This window comes from Glycine soja, chromosome 17 (assembly GCF_004193775.1).
Source record: "Glycine soja cultivar W05 chromosome 17, ASM419377v2, whole genome shotgun sequence".
Classification (NCBI taxonomy): Eukaryota; Viridiplantae; Streptophyta; class Magnoliopsida; order Fabales; family Fabaceae; genus Glycine; species Glycine soja.
The window spans coordinates 39,849,329-39,872,195 of record NC_041018.1 but is presented as its reverse complement, the minus strand read 5'-3'; the positions used below and the strand labels follow the sequence as shown (position 1 = coordinate 39,872,195).

The window sequence follows — 22,867 nt, the reverse complement described above, 5'->3', positions numbered from 1 at the left end:
AATAACATTACATATAAAACTAGTGAAAGGAGTAAAAATAATTGCACATATTTTTTATTTTCATAAATCACAAACTTGCGAAATTATAAGCTGAACTTGTATATATTAATTTAAAGCATGATTAAAAAAAAGGAATATAATATTTTAAAAAGTTAAGTGAGGATTAATAATTTTTTCCCGGTGAATCAAAGGTATTGGTTGGAAGTCAGAAATTAATTCTACAAAATAACGAGATCAGGAATTAATTTTCTTAATGATTTTTTTTATATGTACAGACTTAAAAATCCAACTTCTAACATGTCACACCGTCTTCTTACGGAATTAATGTGTTAACAAAATGTGGGTACACCGAACCTTATGATGATAAAATATGTCTAAGTATCCTTATAACAAAACTGTACAGAGATACTTTTTTTTATTGTTGAATGAAAATGACGTAATATTCCACTTTTTTTTTGGAATATGTGTAGTAGTTTTCAATTTCAGTTCAATTTCAATATATTGAAAAAATTATGGAATATGTGTAGTAGTTTTCAATTTATAATTAATGATCATAGGATAGGATGCAAATATGATGAGATATTTACAATTAAGGAGAGTGGTAATGTTTCAGCGGTGGTTAACTAGATTATTGAGGGATCTATTTGGATAAAATTTAGTTTGTTTTAAATACAAATAATTTCATGTTGTTAAATATAATTCAGATGTATATTTAAATTAATTATAATTATAAAATTAACTTGACCACAACACTTTATTTTTGGTCCTGGGGTTAGTGAGACAAGACTTAATTTAATATAACGAACATACTACAAAATCTATACATGAACGGAATGAATTTAAAGGAAAAAGAACATAACATTACTTGTAACAATAGTAAAAATACTAATGAATTCAGGGGAGAAAGAACATAACACATTACATACTATTAATACATGTAACAAAAGAACATACCACAGAAACTCACGGTTAATCGTAATAAGACTCACTATAAATAAGTAAAAAACACTCAAATTAAATTCTACCATTAAACTAAAAAATTAGTAAATTTTTTAAATCTTATATAGTAATAATAAATTCACTAAAATAAATTAAAAATCCAAGTTAAATTCTTACATCACACCACAAGAATCCTTATATAAAAACTGCATAAGTATACTTTTTTTATATAGTTGAATGAAAATGACGTGGATGTTCCACTTTTCAAGTCACGTCACTCGGTTCGATTTCCATATGTCAAAAGAATTATGGGATATGTAATGTAGTTTTCAGTTTATAATGATCATAGGATGTAAACATAATGGGATATTTACAAGAAAAACGACGCACAAATAATATCATTTGAACAGTAAATAATAATAATAATATCATTTGATAATGTTTGTTCTTCAACGGTGGCTAACTAGAGCATTGATAAGTCTCATTTAATAATAAAATTGTTATTTTTTCTCGTGGTTATGCTTTGTTTGATAAGGTAGAAGTAGAGTGGAATAAGGATGTAATTTTTACGTTTTGTTTGATAAGATAAAAATAGAGTTGAGAAAGAAAGATAAAAAGAACGTGAAATTATAAAAAGTTCGTTAATTTGCCATCCAAGAAAGAATTTATATAAAAAAAAATGAATATAACCGTGGATCATCTTTTTAGGTGTTTTACTGTACCACTTTTACTTATCTTAGGATTCATCTAATCCTCACACTAATATTATCATATTTCATAATGAATCATCCCTCTTCCTAATCATAAACTCTTCTTTGTATTCACCAACATCAGTGTCCGCTATTATCATCACCTCATGATACTCCTCTACCAACATTTATGGTGAGTCTACCTTATATTCACACGGGACATCATGATGATAATTGTCATTCAGACCAACAATTATACTAATATTATAATAAAAAAATATTTAAATAGGGGGTTAAGCTTGTCATTTTTGGAATAATTTGTTTTATAATTGATAAAATTATTATTTTTAAGTTTTTATTTTTTTATAAAATATTTATTTTAAAATTTGTTATCAATCATACAATATTACTGCAATGCTCGACCTACAAATTAAAGTACAAATACAATGCTCTCTCTATATATATGGCTTGATAGATGAACGAGTTTAAAAAATTATTTTTTAAATTAGTGCTTCTGTTTAATCACATATATGAGTCTATGATATAAAAAATGATAAAATCTTACAAAAATATATTTAAATATTAAATAATGTAAATAAAATAAAAAGAACAAAATATATTATTATATACTTAACATTTTAGACATATATATTATTTCTTTGAAGTGTTCCCAATATGTTTTTGTAAAACCTAAACAAGGTAATTCAAATATATATATATATATATATATAAAATGGTTCTCTATTGTAGAATATTTGAATTGTGGATCAAAATATCTGGTATAATAACCTTATCAATTTTCATGAAATGAAAATTATGTGATTTTTTTTTGTCTTAGATTAGATACATGATAAGTGTTCTTTAATTATTATTAGATTAATTTAAAAATATTAAACATAAATTCTTTTATTAAATAAATTATTTTGACTCATGTAACATTTTAATACATAATTAGAGTGTAAATCTCTAAAATTTTACACTACACTATTAACTAAAGAAACTACAGTCGTCGTCTCCACAATCTAAAGGGCAACGCATATATTAAACATGTTTAATTTGAGTCACAGGTTACAAAGGATAAACTTATTATTAGCTGCAAGTAATTAATTAGGGGGACTGCCAGTGTCTGACCAAACGAGAGATGGGCCCCACCATATTAGAGAATTAGCTTAAGTTGCATTTGCATGTGAATTAAGAGCCCAACCAGCTGGATATGTCCAGTGGGAGGCAACGTGGGTCTCTACATTCTATTTTCTTTTATTCAGTTTATTTCTTCCCTCTCCCTCACTCCTGCACAAAGCGTTTTTCTACGTCGGTTAAAAGGCATATTTCACATGGGTTGTTAACCGTCGTTTCTATCCAATATTCTCTAGTTAATGTTTATTGACTTATAATTGGTGAATCCAATGTGGTGGCAGAAGCAGTGACACCTTCAATATAGCACCTCAATGATATATTGAAATTATCGGTAGAGATTTACTTAAAAAATCATTGCATACACTCAAACAAAAACACAATTTTATTTTATTGAATAGTAACTATTCAAATAGCTCTTAAGTTACCGAACAATCTAAAAAGTGTTATAAGTATTCAACTAGCTCTTAAAATACTAGAAAACCTCTCTAAATTAAATAACATTGTTCATCAAGTAAGATTTTAGTAATATCAGGAAATTATTAAAATTAATCTCACACATCACGATGAGAGTTAATTCTAGATTTTTTTTATAACTTGTCAATCCGTATTAATAATTAATAAATAAACTATTATTATAGATAAATATCTTTAATATATATATATATATATATATATATATATATATATATTATAAAAAAATAAAAAGGTACAAATTCTTATAAATATTTATTGAAATATTTTATGCCAATAGGACCTAGCTATATTATGCTGCTATTTCTACTAATGTACATTATATTACCGCTCAACCCCATCATATCTCTTCTATCTTTCTTTTCTTTTAAAATTGGGACCATGTGGATCCTTCCTCCTTTTTCTTTTCTCATAACTCTTATGTTGTGCCACCTTTTATTCCTTTCAATCTTTCGGTCCAATTTTGATCTGTACGTAATTATCCTTTTCTTTCTTTCTTGATTTTTTTTTTAAATTCCTTTCTCTCCATCAGTTTTATATAGAACTAATAATGATAGTGAGTTAGGAGTGGCCTCAACCTAGCTGAATTGATTGGCTTCCTACATAGTTCAAGCAAATCACACTTTTTCCTTTTGCATGTCTAAACCATTATTTAGAATTTTTTATGATATTTGCGTAAAGGAATATAGAAAAAGCCAAACATGAGAAAAGGTTGCAATAAATCTTATAAAGAAAAAGTTTTTTAATATATTTAGTAATATTTTTAATTAAAATCAAAATTTTATTGTAAAAATGAATATGCTAAATTTTAATGTCAATTTTTAATTTCTACTTAAATGATTAATCGTACTGTAATTTTAATTTGAAGATGACATAAACAAATATCTAGAATAATGTACTTTAAATTTTGTCTATTTGTCAAATGAAGAACCAACAAGTTTCCTTTATACGTGATGTAAAGGCTAATCATTGAAAAATAATAGTTAGAACATTTTATGTATATTGAAAAAATAGAGAATTTTTTATAACTTCCAATCTCAATATGATTACTTAATTATTATATCAATAAATCGTTGATTTGCGTTATAATGAATTTGATCTTTTTAAGTAAGATTTTGAATTTAAATTTTATGAATAAAAAATAATGATTATGATGAGAAGTAAATTAATTCCATAAAAAATGATCATCTAAATTTTTTGGTAAAGATTAGTTATCAAAAGTTGTTAAATATTTCATAGAAATAACATGACAATAAAAACTTAACTACTTACTTAAGGCTTATAAAAATATTGTTTCATGTATTTTTTTCTTTCCAAATAGTCCACAACACAAGTGTGTTATTGTGTATAGTGGTTATAACTTAGAAGGATGGAAGGCATACTTTCTTAGACCTAAAATATGAGTGCATGGGAAATTGGCATAGGGTTACATAAGCACATTACATACCCGAGGGTTAGGGTTGTGTGGGTGAAGCTAGAATGAAAAGTGGTATGGCACCTGCGAAATGTGAACGTGTGTGATTGGGACGGTGTACCGTCAAAGCTTCCCTCCCATAATGGTGTATCCGGTTCCGCATCACGTGGCTTTGTGCGCTGTTGTTATTCCTTTTTTTCTTCTTTCTTTTCTACCTTCTTCTCAAATCTACATCCCAACTACATTACATTCCATTTTCTGACAACTCTCACACCATTTCTTCACCACCTCCTACTTCTCCGCTCCTTCTCTTTTACTTTTCCCCCCCTTTTTAAAGGTGAATGAAATTCATAAACAATAGTTTCAGAAATTAAAAATCATAGGTACCTTAAATATAGACCAATGTGATACTGCCAGTGCAATCATAGCATTTCCATGGTTCACTTTTTGGCTGTAAGTAATTAAAAAAAGAAAGAAAGAAGGGGAAAATTAGATGTAGTTTTTTTTGGGTGTACTTTTAGTATTATTATTCATTAAAACTAGTTTTAACTAACAAACCATGTAGTTCATTAAAAAATTTAAACTAGTTAGTTAGTTGGTGTATTAATGCATAAGTTGAATATTTAATTTTATATAATTTTAATTCATAATACATAAATGTTTTGATATATAAATACATTGAAATATATAAATTATATTTTGAATCTAAAATAAACAATCAAAATTGTGATATAAGATTATTTGTAACTATCAACAATTTGTTTTAAAAAAATCATTGAAATTTAATTAAGACATAGGTATATACACCAACCAATATCATTAGATTTGCAAAATGTACAATGATTATACTTTCTACAATAGTTTAGATTTGGGTATTTATATTAAAAAATTAGAAAATATATTGATATCACTTCTTTTTTGGTTTTCATGAAGTATATTTTCAATCGACAGTTGAAGATTTTTTTTTAGACTTAAAAATCATCAAGAAACTTAGTTATTTTTCAATTGAAGAGTTTGTTGGTTGTTAATAACATTTTTCTTCTTTCCTAAAAGAACATTTGTCTTCTAATGAGTTCAACTACATAAAAAAATATAAATAAAAAAATCTAGCTTAATTAATTAAATATGATGCATGAATCATCGTTGACATATACCTGTCTTCAAATTTGTAGAAAAGTTTTATGAAAAAAAAAAAGAATAGATTGGGGGTAAAGCGGTAATTACGAAAGACCAAGAGATTTTAATGGTGAAGTAGAGAGGGCCGTTGTGAAAAGGAGAGGGGCAAAGTGGGAAAGAGGGGTCATAAAAGAGGTCGAGGAAGCAACCGTCTGGACAGGTACATTACAGTGATGGCAAAGGGAAAATGATAGTGGTTGTTGTTGTCCATATAGTTTAACTCGAACACCTTGGTTGCAAGCCATTCACATTTCCCAAGCTACCCTTCCCCCACTCTCTCTCCTCCTCCTCCAACTATAACTACTCTCTCCTTGCTCCCGTAGTACTACTACTAGTCACTGCAACCACAACGCTTTCTTTCTTTCTTTATCCTCCGCACACACAATGCGAAGGAACATCACAATTCACAACACAACCATTGCGCCAATTAAATTGAATTGATCTCTTTCACACTCTGCTCAACCACACCACACACACTCTTTTTCTTTCTCTCTCAGTTAAGGTAGTGTTTGGCGTTTCATTTTTTTGTGATGGTGGAAGCTGGTGAGGATTGTTGCGTGAAGGTCGCGGTCCACGTGCGACCTCTCATCGGCGAGGAGAAGGTTCAGGGATGCAAGGATTGCGTGACTGTCGTGTCAGGGAAGCCTCAGGTGCGTACGCGCATCATTTTTACACTCAACACACAATGTGACACAATGCGAATAAACGTCAACGCGACCAGATATTTAAAACCTTATGTGATAATAGGGAACACAGCTTCCACTTGCTTGCTTGCATTGTGTGTTTTTTCCTTTGCTTTTTTTTCTTTCTTTCTTTCGGATTGGTGAATCTGGCGAGAAGAGATCTGGATCCGAGATTGCTTGCGTGATTAAAGAATTAATGGTTATTGCCAATTTGGAATTGCTTTTATTATCTGATGATATGCTTGCTTGATTGGGATGTTTGTTTGACTTCTTTCTATTTGGGTTTGGGTTGCTTTTTTGGGCTTCGCCAGCATATTTTGTGGAATGGCTCAGTTTATGAAACATTATTTTCTTAGTTCCAACTGGAATACTCCATTGAGAGGCAATCTTGTTCGAAGCACCGTTAGGCAATAAATGTGGTCACATCTCTTAGCGGGGATTCAAACCTTGGATTCCCACGTTGTGGGAGACTGGCTCTTTCTGCTAGACTCAACTCCCCGCTGGTTTTGAAAAGTTATTTGTGAACTTTGTTATTTGTGAATGAATGGAATCCTTAAAACTCATATCATTTTAAACTTGGTTATAAACAAAAGTAACTCTTTGGGATGTGTGTGTGTTTTTGTTTTCTGGGTATATTGAAGATGCAAAGTGTGAACACTTTGATAAAAATGGGGAAAGGTGAGATAGTGGTGGATTGAACCTCAAAGCTTGAGCTGGTGCCAATTGAGCTACAAGCTCATTGGTAGAATGAATCCTTTTATTTTAGAGATTACAAGTCATTCTAAATAACAAGTTAGTGTTGGTAAATTAAAACAAATCTTTTGTTTCTTGGTGCAATTTAGACTATGGCTCACTTGCTTTCGACATCAGTTGGATATCCCTTGCCTTCCTACTTCCCAATTATGTTAATATTTTACTCCAGAATTTGGTAAGAATATGTCAGCTGATTTTTTTTTTTACTCATAGTAGGTCAAAGTGATGAACATATTTCATGTCTGTATATGTCTTGATTGCCTTCTATATCCAATTGATTTCTCACTTTAAGGAAATTTATCTCAGTATATTTTATTGCATGGATGAAAATAAATAGCATCCTAAGTAGCTTAAAAATTTGGAGGAAATCATATGTATTGTGATTATGATACAGGTACAAATTGGTGCACATTCATTTACATTTGATCATGTTTATGGGAGCACTGGTTCTCCCTCATCTGCAATGTTCGATGAATGTGTTGTGTCCCTTGTTGATGGTTTGTTCCAAGGATATAATGCTACTGTTCTTGCATATGGTCAGGTATAATTACAGCTAAAGGAAAAACAAGTTAAATGCCATTACACTTATGACTTCTTCCTCCTTGGTATATGACATTTTCACTCCATTGCAGACAGGTTCTGGGAAAACATACACCATGGGCACTGGCTTTAAAGATGGTTGCCAAGAGGGAATAATACCTCTAGTTATGAGTTCCCTGTTTAACAAAATTGACACCTTAAAGCATCAGATTGAATTTCAGCTGCATGTTTCCTTTATTGAGGTCAGTTAATAGCTTTGCTTTAATATCTGAAATTAAAAGATTTCATGTTTGTGAAATTGTTTAGATGAAGCATCTAACAAAAAATTTTGATTGATTAAAGATTCTAAAAGAAGAAGTAAGAGACTTGTTGGACCCATCCTCTATGAACAAACCAGAAACTGCAAATGGACATGCAGGGAAAGTGACTATTCCTGGGAAACCACCAATACAAATCCGTGAGTCATCAAATGGTGTCATTACTCTAGCAGGATGTACTGAAGTCAGTGTTACAACCCTAAAAGAAATGGCTGCTTGCCTAGAACAAGGATCATTAAGTAGAGCAACTGGGAGTACAAATATGAACAACCAATCCAGGTTGCTTATGCATTTTCCCTCCTTTTAACTGCATAAACTCATCTCTAATGAAATATTTTTTATCTCACTTTTGGATTCTTAAGCTAATTTTGGATAAATAGGCTAGGGAAATTTGTTAGAGCATGAGCTGTATAATGTGACATTTTGATAATAAAGCAAAAACTAAGAGAAGATGTGATGTATAAAACATAAATTACTTTTTGGTTTTAAACTTTCTGATGGCTTAAGCTTTCCACAATCAATCTGAGCTTTCAATTTTTTCCTTTGAAGCCAATTCCATATCAAATATTTTCTGTTTCTTGTTAGTTAAGGGAATAACTAATAGATGGAGCGATTGGTATTGCAATTTGTATGAATGCTCGCAGTCTCCTGCACTTCTAATGATTTTGTTAATGAATCAATCCAGAATTTACTTGTTGGCATCAGTTCAGCCTTCAGGGTTAAAAGTTGTTCATCGAAATGTTGTTACATTTATCTTTCTGGAGTTCTCTTCTATTACTTATTCTTCTTCTGTTATGTGTCCAACCAGTCGTTCACATGCTATCTTCACCATCACATTAGAACAAATGCGAAAGCTCAATAGTCCTGGTGAGATCAGTTTAAATGATACAATGAATGAAGAATATCTTTGTGCCAAGTTGCACTTGGTAGATCTTGCTGGATCAGAACGAGCTAAAAGAACCGGGTCTGATGGTCTGCGATTTAAGGAAGGTTAGGCACGACAATTTTCACTTGTTTCTTCTAAACTTGCTTTTGATCATTATGAATTCTCTAATAATTTTTTCTTTCAATCAGGAGTCCACATTAACAAAGGCCTTCTAGCGCTTGGTAATGTTATTAGTGCGCTTGGTGATGAAAAGAAGAGAAAAGAAGGTGTTCATGTTCCTTATAGGGATAGTAAACTTACTAGGCTTTTGCAGGTTTGAGATCTATATGTGTACCTTCCTTCTTTCAGCTTATACTCTTCTATATTATCAATTATGATGTTGAAAAAACATTCTTTATTTTATATAAATATATATAGGACGTAACCCGATTAATAGATGTATTTACCCCTTGGAATCCCTAGACTGTTCGTATAATTGGCACAAAAATCTAACTAAATATATAAAATCTAGTTTGTGTGTGTTTGGATGAGCATTGGCAAAATTGATCTTGCAAAATTAATTTTGGTTAAAATTGATTTTGAAGTGATATGTTTTATGTTTGGATGTTTTTATCATAAAAACAAGTTAGTAGTAGACCTCATTATAACGCAAAAGCGACCTAAAATTGCTTTAACTCAGATTCAATTTTAGACCCAAAATCAATTCCTTAATGTGAAACCAAACACATGGAAATTTACCTAAAATCACGATTAATTGATATTTGTTTCAGGGTGATTCTAGAGGATCGGGAAACCAAACACACACTTATACAAGCAATAATCTAGCCTAATAAGGGGAATTGATCTCCCTATAAATGCAAATTTTAAACATGGTAAAGACAGAAATCATACTGAGCTGTATAAACAGATTGGATTTGATATTCTCTTATACATTCCTTGGTAGGACTTTTTTTGTTAGAATGTCCATCCACTGTCGGCTGGCACGATGGAACATGTTTGACACTTATAATCTTATGATCAATTTTCTCCTTAATAAAATGCCTATCGATCTCCACATGCTTTGTTGGATTATGATGAACTGGATTCTTTCCAATGCTTATAGCAGCCTTGTTATCACAAAATATCCTCATGGTGTAGTTGATAGGAATTCTGATTTCATTCAACATTTGCTTGAGCCATGTTCCTTCACAAATACCATGTGCCATAGCTCTGAATTCTGCTTTTGCACTGCTCCTAGCCACGATAGACTGTTTCTTACTTCTCGAAGGAAATAGAGCCCTTGACCTGGTGTACCTTTAAGGTATTGGAGGATTCTATTCACATCTCTCATGTCAGTTTCAGTTAGGTTTGACATAGAACGACTAGCCATGCTTACAGCAAAACCAATGTCTGGTCTAGTATGAGTTAGATTAGTTTTCCAACTAGACTTTGATATATCTTTGTCAGCTGCTACACTCTCCTCTTCACTCCTTTTGACTGGTTCTATGGGAGTTTGGCTGCTTTGCATCCAAGCATCCCGGTTTCTTGAAGTAAATCCAGAGTGTACTTCCTTTGAGAAACAAAAATACCATTCTTTGTCCAAGCAATTTCCATCCCTAGAAAATACTTGAGCTGGCCTTGATCCTTGACTTCAAATTCCTTGGCTAGAAGATTCTTCAAATGATTTATTTGATCATAATTGTCTCCTGTAATTACGATATCATCTACATAGACGATAAACAAAGCTATCTTTCCATTCACAAAATGCTTAGCAAACATAATATGGTCTGTTTGACATTGAGCAAAACCATCTTGCTTGACCACTTTTGTTAGCCTGTCAAACATGCCCTTGGAGATTTTTTGAGGCCATATAGAGATTTACCAAGCTTGCGCACCATGTTTGAGGTGTTGGGTGATTCAAGTCCTGGAGGTATTTGCATATATACCTCCTTTTCTAACTCCCCATTTAGAAAAACATTCTTTATGTCTAGTTGGTGTAGAGGCCAATCTAGATTTACTGTTGGAGATAATAGGACCTAAACAGATTGAGTTTAGCAATAGGTGCGAATAATCTACTCCATATGATTGTGTAAATCCCTTTGCAACCAACCGAGCCTTGTTCCTGTTTATATTGCCAACAACATTGCATTTAATTGTGAATATCCATTTACATCCCACTGATGTCTTCCCTTTTAGAACAGTGGTGACTAGTGTGCCATTTTTTACAAGTGCTTGAACTTCTTCTGTTACAGCTGCTGCCCATTTGGGTCTTTGTAGTGCCTCTTGAATATTTCTTGGAATTTCTACATTGTCAACAGCTGCTACAAAGGACTTGTACTTTTGTGACAATTTTCCTTAGGAGACATATCTCTCAATAGGGTGTTGAGTACGAGTTTTCACCCCTTTTCTCTTAGCAATAGGAATATCAGTATCTTCTGTATTTATATCAACATGTTCAAGGTTAGGAAGAATGTTACCCGTGGGAACTTCATTTCCTAGGGCCTGGTTGGATTCATGGTTTTGCATTCGAGTAGTGCTTGACTCTACATCCTTCCTCCTTTTTCTTTTATAAACCTTCTAGTTATCTTCTCGTGTTTCTGGGCCATGGTTCTGTTGAGATGTAGTTGAAACTTTAACTACATCCTATTCAGTTTCTGCTGCAGGTTCTGTCACAACCTCTGCTGTCCTTTCAGCTGGTTTAGGTACAGGTTCAGTTGTTTGAGTGTTATGGTTCTGGTCTGGTAAGGTTTGTTCAAGTTTGTGCAGAAGTAGTGCAAGTTCGGTTATCTCAAGAGCCAAAGGTTGGTATTCTGAGTTTTCAGTTGGATAGGTGTTTGGTTGCTCCCCCTGAATGCCAACTTTGGGGTAATAGTGCTGATTTTCAAAGAAGGTTACATCCCTAGTGTGGTAAAATTTTTTAGTATGGGGAGAGTAACACCTGTATCCTTTTTTATGAGGAGAGTAACCAACAAATATGCATTTGATGGATTTTGGGTCCAATTTGCTACGATGAGGGTTTAGGTTGTGGACAAAAGCTGAACATCCAAAGATTTTTAATGGAATGGAAGAAAATATTTTGTTGGTTGGGAAGAAGGTTTGAAGTGTGGAGAAAGGGATCTTAAAGTCAAGGATATAGGAAGACATTCTATTTGAGGTAAGTTGCTGAAAGGACGGCTTCTCCCCAAAATTGTTTTGGAACATTGGAGGCTAGCATGATTGCTCTAGTCACTTCCAGAAGGTGTTTATTCTTTTGTTCCACAACCCCATTATGTTGGGGGGTGTTCACACAAGAACTTTGGTGAACAATTCCAACCTTTTGAAGATACGAATTTAGAGCAAGGTTGTAACACTCACGACCATTGTCAGTTTTGAGTACCTGAATCCTGCTTTGAAATTGTGTTTGCACACTATTGTGAAAGATTTCAAATATCCTGCCTACTTATTTTTCCTTCATTAGAAACACCCAAGTGACGCGTTGTGATCATCAATAAAGGTGACAAACCATTTTGAGCCAGTAATGTTGTGAACTCTTGATGGGTCCTCGTACATCACTATGAATTAGTGAGAAAGGTTTGGATGGTTGATAGGGTTGGGGTGGGTAATGGCTGCGTGTATGTTTAGATAATTGGCAGATTTCACACTAAATATTTTTCTTGTTTTTATTGAATAGTGAGGGAAACATATTTTCCAAGTACATGAAATTTGGGTGGCCTAATCTATAGGGCCACAACATGACAGAATTATCACTACTTGGAACTGCTGCTGCTACATAAGAATGGTTCTTGAGTTCTTCTTCTGGTTTTTCAACTTGAAGGAGGTAGAGTCCAGCACACTCTTCAGCATTGGCAATTGTCTTCCCCGACTCCAAAATCTGAAATTCACACAGGTTTGGGAAGAATTTAGTAACATATTTCAAATCTCTTGTAATCTTGCTAATGGACAGCAAGTTACAATCAAGTTTTGGCACATACAGAACTGATTTAAGTGTAATATTTTGTGAAATAGTGTTGGATCCTTTACCCATGACCTTAGAATGAGTCCCATCAGCTATCCGAACAGTATAGTTATAGGGACATGGAGAATAACTACTAAACAAAGTAAAATCTCCAGTCATGTGATCTGAAGCTCTTGAGTCAATGATCCATGACTTTGTTCTTTCTTTGCTAGTGTTTAGGGCATGTAAAAAATTACCTCTTTGAGCCACTACTGCAGTACCACCTTTTTCTGCAGTTACCATAGACTGTTGAAGTAGTTTTTGAAGAGCCTCCATCTGTTCTTTGCTGAATGGAGATGAATTAGAATTTACCTCGGCTTGTTGATGGTTAAAGGCTGTGTTGCCTCTGCCTTCCTTGCTTTTGAACTGCTTGGCTTCTAAAGGTTTTCCATGAATGATCCAGCATGTTTGTTTCCTTGGTGTGGCCTGGCCTCTTGCAATGATCACACCAGGGGCGGTTTTTCTTTTGTGGTAGTCGAGGGTTTCCTCTTGCAGCCATTGCCAAGCTCTCAATGGATGGAACTAAGATGGATGTTCCCAACATGAGTTTCCTCCTGCTTTCTTCCCTTCTTACTTCTGAGAAGACTTCCCGAATTTTGGGAAGTGGTTTGGTTCCAAGGATCCTTCCACGAACTTCATCAAGATCCTTGTTTAGTCCCAATAGGAACCTGTAAATCCTCTTTTTCTACCAGCTCCTTATACTTCTTCTTATCTTTTGTACAACACCATGAAACTTCTTCATGTATGTCCAGCTGCTGCCAATGTCTGTAGAGTATGTTAAAATACTCAGTAACAGAGGACTCTCCCTGTCGAAGGTCATGGAGTATTTTATCTCAAAAACAGCAGATGTGTTGTCCATGTTTGAGTACATTTCCTTCACTGCCTCCCATATATCTTTTGCAGTGTCATAGAACATGAAATTTTCACCAATTTCATTTGTCATGGTGTTGAGTAGCCATGACATTACTTGATTGTTCTCAAGTTTCCATTTTTGAACATTTGCGTCCCCTTTCTTAGGACACTCTGAATCTCCTGTTATGTAACCTTTCCTTCCTTTCCCTTGAAGAAAGATCTTGACTGACCTTACCCATTGGGTATAGTTCTGACCATTCAGTTTATGGCCAATGATGAGGTGAGTAAGCCCATCGTGTGAGCTGGTCGGAAATGATCCAGTCTCCACCATGAGCGATTCGTCAGATTTTTGGTCTCCCATGGCTTGGCGGCTCTAGATTTAGGGATGGTTCAAATTGAGCCCTGATACCATGCGGAAATAGGTTTTATTTTCCCTTGAATATGTGAATGGTACGTGGGAAGTATATATAGAATGCATAGGACAGAAATAAGAGCAATAATCTAGTCTAGAAATCAGGGTAATTTATCTCCCTATAAACGCAAATTCTAAACATGGTAAAGATAGTAATGACAGATAATAATTATGTACATAACTTCCTAATGAGTTATACAAACAGACTCTGTCGATTTTGAGTTGATCTTCAACAGATTTTATATTCAATTTTTTTTTCTTTGATTTTTTTAACAGTTATTTTTGTATTTATGGATAAAGTTAAATGATTTTGCAGGATTCACTTGGTGGTAACAGCAGAACTGTTATGATAGGTTGGTTGTTTTCCATGCATCTATCCCAATCAGTTCTACTTTTTTCACCTCTCATCATTGGATTTCAAAAGATAAGCTTCAAGTTACCATTACTAATCTTCAAGGAGCTCATGCTTAATAATCTGTATTTCTTTCTAATTTCATCCTACATTCAACATTTAAGTTGTCTGCATGAACATAAGTACCAGGGAAACAAGAAATATCAGAAACCAATTAAAACATGCCTTGGTAATGCATATAAACTGTGTTTTGGATTTTGCATTCTCAAATGTTTTACCCTGCTCTGCGAATGATTTTCAGAATATTTGAACCTCTGGTAACTTCTCAGTTTATCTTAAATGATTGACAAGTATTAAAATGTTGTACTATGTGTTTTTGTTCCCTCCCCTATCTGTGTCAGGTTGCATCCTAGAGAACCTGTTATATTTATAAATTTCTTCTTACATAATTTTTTTTTTCTTTTCCAGCCTGCATAAGTCCTGCTGATATTAATGCTGAGGAAACCCTTAACACTTTGAAGTATGCAAACCGTGCACGCAACATCCAAAATAAGCCTGTTGTAAGTATCTGCATTACTTTTATGTTCCTTTTCATTCATCTCACAAAATTGAGATAATTGATTGCCTTTACAATAACACTAATGCTCATCTTTTGTATATTCTTCCATAGGTCAATAGAGATCCCATGTCCAACGAGATGCTAAAAATGCGACAACAACTTGAGTATCTGCAAGCAGAACTTTTTGCTCGTTCTGGTGGCTCTCCTGAGGAAGTTCAGGTAGCTGGTTTCTGTTAAATCTTTGGCAATGTCTTGCATCAATTTTAATATATTTCCTATAATAGGTTAGTGGCAACATTGACTGGACGTGATTTATACTGCACGGTTGGAGATCAATCAATGCTCATCATATTAGTTCTTTGAAAGAAAAGGATACTAGCCTTAACTGTATCTGAGTGCTGGGTCTCTTTTTATATACACTTCTAATATATATTATTTTATAATTGATTATGTAGGTCCTCAAGGAAAGGATTGCTTGGCTTGAAGCAGTTAATGAGGATCTTCGATGTGAACTTCATGAATACCGTAGTAGATGCTCTACTGTAGAACAATGTGAAAAGGATGTTTATGTATGCCTCTGACTCTTCTGTTGATAATCTTCTTTGACTCGAAAACTATTTTTTGCTCAAATTTTCAGTGCATAGATATGTGCTTTCATCTTACCTGGGTTTTTGCATTCCACTACTTGGACTCATTTCCATTATCATAGCCATGAGTGAAAGTGAGTTCAGGATATTAACTGCTAGGCAGTACATTTAAAATTTCATTTTTTTCAGGAAAATAGCTCATGTAATGTAAAGACTGATGGGCTCAAGAGGGGCTTACCTATCACAACATCTGATTATCCAATGAGTGAAACAACAGGTCAGCATCTTCTTTGGCCTTGATTTAATAATATGTTATAATTGCCAATTTTAAAGCTGCAACTTGCTTCAACATGTTAGAACTTCTATGATTTTGGGTTACAATTGCCAATTTTAGCAGGGGATTCAAGGGAAATTGAAGAAGTAGAAAAAGAGTGGGAGCATACTCTTCTGCAAAATAGTATGGACAGAGAGTTACATGAATTGAATAAACGCTTGGAGCAAAAAGAGGTTGTAATACTGCATATGTATAATTAAACACATTGTGACATATTATGCATCAATCAGTAATACATTTAAATCAACAGAATTATGGGTAGCTTTAGTGATATATATTAAATTTACTGCAAGAAGTCTTGTTTCTGATGATTGATCAAAATTCAAATAATAGTCATGACAGAAGCTTTGAGTGATTTTCTTCTCTCTTTTGTATATTAATATACATATTGGGATTGATGTTCACACAGTCTGAGATGAAGCTTTTTGGAATATCTGATGCTGAGGCACTCAAGCAGCATTTTGGAAGGAAGATAATGGAACTGGAGGATGAGAAAAGAACTGTGCAGGTTCAATAGAAGTTCTGCAAAGTTATTTTGCTCCTACAGAAAATTCATATTTATATATGCGTCTGATTTATGTATGCAGCGAGATAGGGATCGTCTTTTGGCTGAAGTTGAAAATCTTGCTGCCAATTCTGATGGACAAATACAGAAATCAGAGGATATCCATGCCCAAAAATTGAAAACACTTGAAGCCCAGGTGAGGAGTCTTCTTTATTTCCATCTATTTTTCCTTTATAAGATTTGAATTGGAACAATTCTAAATTGCTAATATCTTTTCGAAATATACAATGCTAGATTCTGGATCTAAAGAAGAAACAGGAGAGTCAGGTCCAGCTCATGAAGCAAAAGCAAAAAAGTGATGAAGCAGCGAAACGATTGCAAGATGAAATACAATCTATAAAAGCACAAAAGGTTGATTGTTGAACTTTTTCTTATCATAGTTTTGATCAATAAATATACTCTTTCTTATACACTGAAAAATGTTGCAGGTTCAACTGCAACATAGGATAAAACAAGAGGCTGAGCAGTTTCGGCAATGGAAGGCTTCTAGAGAGAAAGAGCTGCTGCAAGTATGTCAAGCTTCCTCTTTTCTTTTTTATTTAATTTGTCCTTGATACTCCTCATCTTTATTTTATGGTAGAGAAAGTTTGTCTATTAATATTTTCCCTAAATGAAACTATTGCTTCGTTATCAGTTGAATCTTTTGTTATAAAAATGTAAACATGAATTAATATTTAATTTATAATGACTCCAACTCTCAAATTCTAGAGGCAGAATTATAGATTGACCGTGTGATGGTTGATCATGACTAATCCAACTCTTAAACATGATTTACTTGCCTGTACTGCATATATGTTCTATGACCTTGTATTAAATATATGTTTTCAAAACAGTTAAAGAAGGAAGGAAGGAGAAATGAGTTTGAACGGCATAAGCTGCAAGCTTTAAATCAGCGCCAGAAAATGGTGAGTATTGCTAACTTGTTGGACAATATATGTTATTGTACTTTGCTGATATCACTGCCAAATTTGAGTGATCACATTGCAAGTCTTTATTCTTAGGTTTCTGTTTTATATATGATCCTATCAGTAGTTTAACTATTCCCAATTTTCAGCAATAGTATAGTGTGTGTATAAGCTTTAACCGGATTTTTTTTCTGGGATAAATATTATGACTGACGAAATAGTGGGGTGACATCTTTTGTGCCTTCTTAAGGCCTTTATTTTTGCCAGTCCCTGGGGAAAAAAAGGGGGAGGGGAGGTCTTTGCATCATGAAAATATGCTTTTATATTTTGTTTTCGAGGTTTTTAATGAAACAAGAGTAATGAAAACTAAAGGAACATTTATTATGGATTAAAATCTACATAGAATAGAAGTACTTATGACTTTGGAGTTTAGAAGTCTATAGTGTATGATATGGATATGGTTCAATGTGGTAGCCCAACTGGATGAGGTATCCAAATTGTTGTAGCATGGTGTTGGTACAGTCAATTTAAACACCAGTGCTTAGCTATGTGGAAAATATTAATAAATATAGAATGCATGTTATACCTTCATTCTTTAGGCATTCTTTTGGAGATTAATATTCACTCATGCATAAAATTAAACTTTCTCTGCTTCCAGAATTAAGTATTCATAAACAAATATTCTTCTGAAAGCTATATAAAACATTGTTTTAGAACGAGGTTTTAAAAAGCCGAATCAAAATGACATGTCATTGATACATCTGTTTTCTGTTCTTTCTAGACAACATGCATAACCATCAATGTTGTTTTTGACTTCTGCGGCTATCATCATAACTGATACTTTTCATAATGAATTATTATATCTAATGACTGAAAATTTCCTTTAGGTCCTTCAAAGAAAGACTGAAGAAGCTGCAATGGCCACCAAGAGGTTAAAGGAGTTGTTAGAAGCTCGTAAATCTTCCAGCCGAGACACTTCAGGTATGGTTTGTTTTTAGCACAGATTATGCTCACTTTTAATGATTGGCATGTCCTCTTGCATGAGACATGGGAAATTTTATCAGATCATTTGAAATGGATAATCTTTTAAAATGCCTTAAGTGGAGGAAACTGTCTTTTAGTGAGGAACTTGGGGATTTAGTGCACTAACTCTTGTCTTTTGTTTATTATTCTAATTCTAATTATATTTCATCTTCCAGTTGCAATGAATGGAAGTGGAATGAATGGACAGGTAACAAACTTTCATCTCCTTAAATTTTCTTGATTGTCCATGCTAGTCATAAATAAGTAAGTTTGAATTGATTCTTTAGAGCAATGAGAAGTCCTTACAACGGTGGCTTGATCATGAGCTGGAAGTCATGGTAAAAGAGCATGAAGTTCGTTTTGAGTATGAGAAGCAGAGCCAAGTGTAAGCAGCATATATTCCTAAGTTATTTTTCTTACTGATTACTGATTAATCTGTATTTGTAATATTTTAATATTGTAATGCAATCTTCAGGCGAGCTGCCCTTGCAGAGGAGTTGGCCATGCTAAAGCAAGTAAACGGGTTTGCTGCCAAGGGTCTCACACCTCCAAGAGGAAAGAATGGATTTGCTAGGTCTGTTTTTTTTTATATAAATATAATTAACTTTGTTAATGCTTTCCTCATTACTTTTTGAAAATTTTGGCTCATTCAAATAATAGCACGTGCAATATAAAAGGAAAGCATTTCTCTCTTCCTGGTTGCTTTTAACACCTGTCATTTTTCTCAGAGCATCCTCCATGTCACCAAATGCAAGAATGGCCAGAATAGCTTCACTTGAGAGCATGCTGAACATATCATCTAATTCACTTGTGGCAATGGCTTCTCAACTTTCTGAGGCAGAAGAACGAGAACGGGCCTTCACTAATCGTGGACGTTGGAACCAGTTGCGCTCAATGGGAGAAGCCAAGAATTTGCTTCAATATTTATTCAATTCTGTTGGAGATGCTAGGTGCTTTGTTAAACCTAAATTTTTTTAATCTCTCTCTCTCTCGAAGAGAAATGTGGATTATTTGTCAGAGTAGCCAAAATTTGCATGTTTTTATCTCCATATCTGATCTAATTCAAACTTGTTGGTTTTATTTTATTTATACGAAGGTCAGTAATTCATGCAACAAACAAAAAACAACAAAAGCCTTTTCCCACTAGGGTCAGTAATTCATGCAAAACATTAGAAAAATAATTTACCACAAAATACTTTTATGGATAAACCATTTACTGTGAGTTTGTTCTTGGTCTCTTTTCACATGCATAGATCTGGCTCTGATATCTTGCTAATTCAATGATTCAGCTACACTAAATATTTACGTGATAGAATGGAAAAGATGCCTTTTAGGGCTTACAAGTTTCCCTTAATACCTGGAATCTTGTTGCTGGTTTGATCTCCATTAATACCATTTTTGCAAGAACTTGATAAGCAATAAACTAGCAGGAAAAAAATTGCTTTGAATTGTCTTTTTTCCCTTCCTGCTGAAGATCAGAATATTTAGTTTGTGAGGTGTGATTTATTAAACTGACCACTACAAAATAAGTGGAATATATATGAATATTAGTCATGTTATATACTGTTGAAATTTAAAGTGTTTGATGTTAACTACAGGTGCCAACTGTGGGAAAAGGACACCGAGATCAGGGAAATGAAAGATCAAATCAAAGAACTTGTAGGTCTACTACGGCAAAGTGAAATGAAGAGAAAGGAAGCTGAGAAGGAACTAAAAGTGAGAGAGCAAGATGTTGCAACCACATTGGCTACACCAACTTCTGTAAGATCTTATCTGCTTAAGGTTCAAGCAAAAAACAACTAAGAATTTAAAATAAATAAATAAATAGTTGTAGCGCTGCTACCAAACAGGTTGGATTCAGGCAAAAAAATTAGGCTTGTGAACAGAAAAAATTAACTTTGGCATAGCGCCTACATTTTCTTCGAACTTAAACTCTACATACCTGCAAACCAAGTAGTTAAACTCAAGCTCAAGTTGAATAACTTTCCACTAGCGAATAAATAAACCTCAAAGTACCATTGGTGTTATCTTTGTGACTAACTTTTGATCGGATATTCTTTACTTTTTGTGAATCAATCTAAGTGTCATCAATATATAGCTGTCATTATCAGTTGTTAATTTATCATCTCTGTGTCAACAGGGAAACTCACCAAATTCATTGAAACACTATGCGGAAGACATCAAGGAACCTTTATCTCCAGAGTCCCTGCCGGTACAGAAACAACGCAAATATATGCCAGGCATCACTAATAGCCAAGTGAGGGAATCAGCAGCATTTATAGATCAGAGTAGAAGGGTAATTTATCCTCCATTTATATTAATTGGTATATAGGTATCTTCACTCGGCTAAGGATGTAAATTTGCTGTCAATGCAGATGATACCCATTGGGCAACTGTCAATGAAAAAACTTGCAGTTGTAGGACAAGCTTCTGGCAAGCTATGGAGGTGGAAAAGAAGCCACCATCAGTGGCTAGTACAATTTAAATGGAAGTGGCAGAAGCCATGGAGACTTTCTGAATGGATTCGGCACAGTGATGAGACAATCATGAGAGCAAGGCCACGTTCGCAGGCTTTGCCGCGAATAATGTGAATCTGAATGTTATTGTGATCATCGATTTGCTTTGACTCTGTTCATTTTTTAACCTACAAGAATGATCCTAGAAATAAGGCAATAAAGAACCAAAAACTAGGTGCAGGTAATAACCCTTGTCCCATACAACCTTTAAAAATTATATTCTAACTTATCCTACTTTTCAACTATATATGACTTCGTTATAACTATCCAAAAAAAAATTGTTTCTTTATTGGTGAATAAAGATGCATTGATCTGATATTCTGACGCTACTTGTTTCCAGTTGCAGGGTGTAAAATTAATGGTTTCTGACAAATAACATTATATATACTGCCCGAATGTTGAAAATGTTTCCATTGTTTGCTGCATATGGAGCATCTTGCGAGGTGTGCAAAAATGTTGCCGAGGGCTACCCAAATAATCAAGAGAATAGGAGATAGTTGTTTGCTTGGAGGCATTGGTGAAGATATTGCTAGACAAATTATCTTGGAATGTTTTCTGTTTATACTTTATACCAACACTAGAAGGAGGAAAAAGGAAATATTCTTTTGTCAAGTCTTGGAAATGTGTATTGAGGGCTTCTTTTTCTTACTTGTAAGTTGTAAAATTCTATGGTCTTGCTATGTTTGTCAATCATTGATTTTTGTTGATAGAAATACTGCAGCATTCCTCTGCCACAAAGCAACAGAAGGAAAGTAGGAAACTTTTCTGTTTTACCTCTAGGTCTTGTGTGTAAAGAACATTAACTATATTGAAAGAGATTGTAATTTACCATACCAGAGTTTGTGGCAAGAGAAGGATGATAACCGATACGCTATATACACTTGTTAATCAATCCCCCACCCCCTTGGGTTACGTAACCAATATTGAACCATTCCATTTATCCCTGGCAATGTATTTATTTTGTACTGCACCTGGAATATTCGTTTAGAAGAACTTGTTTACAGTTTATTTGAACTTATTTTGGGACATAAACACTTGTGTAAATGTATAAGAAAAACTTAGGAAAATAACTTGTGTCAATAAAAGTTGTTTTCAGCTTATTTCAATAAAATTTGCTGGATAACTTATAAACACAAATTGCTGCTTATATAAAAATAGTTTAACCAGATTTCTTCTTTGTAATGGAGAGACATTGGAATGGGATCAATTTTGAGAAGGGAAACCTCTCTTTTTGGTGGCATTGTTTGTGCGCAAGCAAGATGATAAATACGTAATTGGTGCTCATTTATACAACAGTTAAGAAACTTAGGTCTTCGGCTGCAGACACATTTATTAGGTCCCTAAACACTGCCGCCCTTAACAGAATTGCGTATAAGCGTAAAACAATAAAATTATCTTAATTCAAGTGCTTGGCAAAAGAATGAAGATATCAATAATTAAATAATTATTTTTAACATTTTTTTCTTAAATCAGCAAATACTTTATATATATATATTAAAACAGAATGGTACTAGGTACTCAATAACAACAAATAACACAGCCAATATCAGCTAGCAACTCGGTTAGCCTATATTAACACCACAACTAGTATAAATATAAGCTAACCAGCAAGCATCACAAAGCTGTAACTAAACAAAACAAACGTTTTGTAGTCACTATTACCCACACGGCAGAAAAATCTTATTTCCGTTATTACATACAAAATCCGCAGAAAGAGGTGCCGTTGATTTATTTTTTAATTTCATTTTTAATTATATTTTTAAATCATAATTACAAAAACAACA

General features: G+C 33.5%; 1 protein-coding gene across 3 annotated transcripts; it reads left to right on the top strand.

Annotated features, from left to right (window-relative positions):
- The first annotated feature begins 5,983 nt into the window (after window positions 1–5,983).
- Window positions 5,984–22,019, top strand: LOC114393789 (kinesin-like protein KIN-4A). 3 transcript variants are annotated; one of them, XM_028355239.1, is made up of 26 exons: window positions 5,984–6,476; window positions 7,657–7,803; window positions 7,895–8,044; window positions 8,145–8,398; window positions 8,928–9,109; window positions 9,194–9,318; window positions 14,559–14,595; window positions 15,063–15,154; window positions 15,265–15,372; window positions 15,609–15,722; window positions 15,930–16,017; window positions 16,138–16,247; window positions 16,484–16,582; window positions 16,662–16,775; window positions 16,874–16,990; window positions 17,068–17,148; window positions 17,473–17,544; window positions 18,432–18,525; window positions 18,744–18,775; window positions 18,855–18,952; window positions 19,043–19,141; window positions 19,296–19,517; window positions 20,166–20,328; window positions 20,708–20,863; window positions 20,943–21,264; window positions 21,424–22,019. In XM_028355239.1, the coding sequence occupies exons 1-25, from the start codon at window positions 6,357–6,359 to the stop codon at window positions 21,156–21,158; spliced, it is 3,090 nt and encodes a 1,029-aa protein (XP_028211040.1). In that variant the 5' UTR covers window positions 5,984–6,356; the 3' UTR covers window positions 21,159–21,264; window positions 21,424–22,019. The 3 variants fall into 3 exon arrangements, with proteins under 3 accessions (XP_028211040.1, XP_028211039.1, XP_028211038.1); XM_028355238.1 differs by having other exon boundaries at window positions 16,135–16,247; window positions 21,430–22,019; XM_028355237.1 differs by having other exon boundaries at window positions 16,135–16,247.
- Window positions 22,020–22,867: the final 848 nt, after the last annotated feature.

Coding starts and splice junctions, on each gene's coding strand:
- LOC114393789 (XM_028355238.1), top strand. CDS start 6,357: ATGGTGGAAGCTGGTGAGGATTGTTGCGTGAAGGTCGCGGTCCACGTG. Junction 14,596..15,062: donor CAGCAGAACTGTTATGATAG/GTTGGTTGTTTT, acceptor TTTCTTTTCCAG/CCTGCATAAGTCCTGCTGAT. Junction 15,373..15,608: donor GCTCTCCTGAGGAAGTTCAG/GTAGCTGGTTTC, acceptor TTGATTATGTAG/GTCCTCAAGGAAAGGATTGC.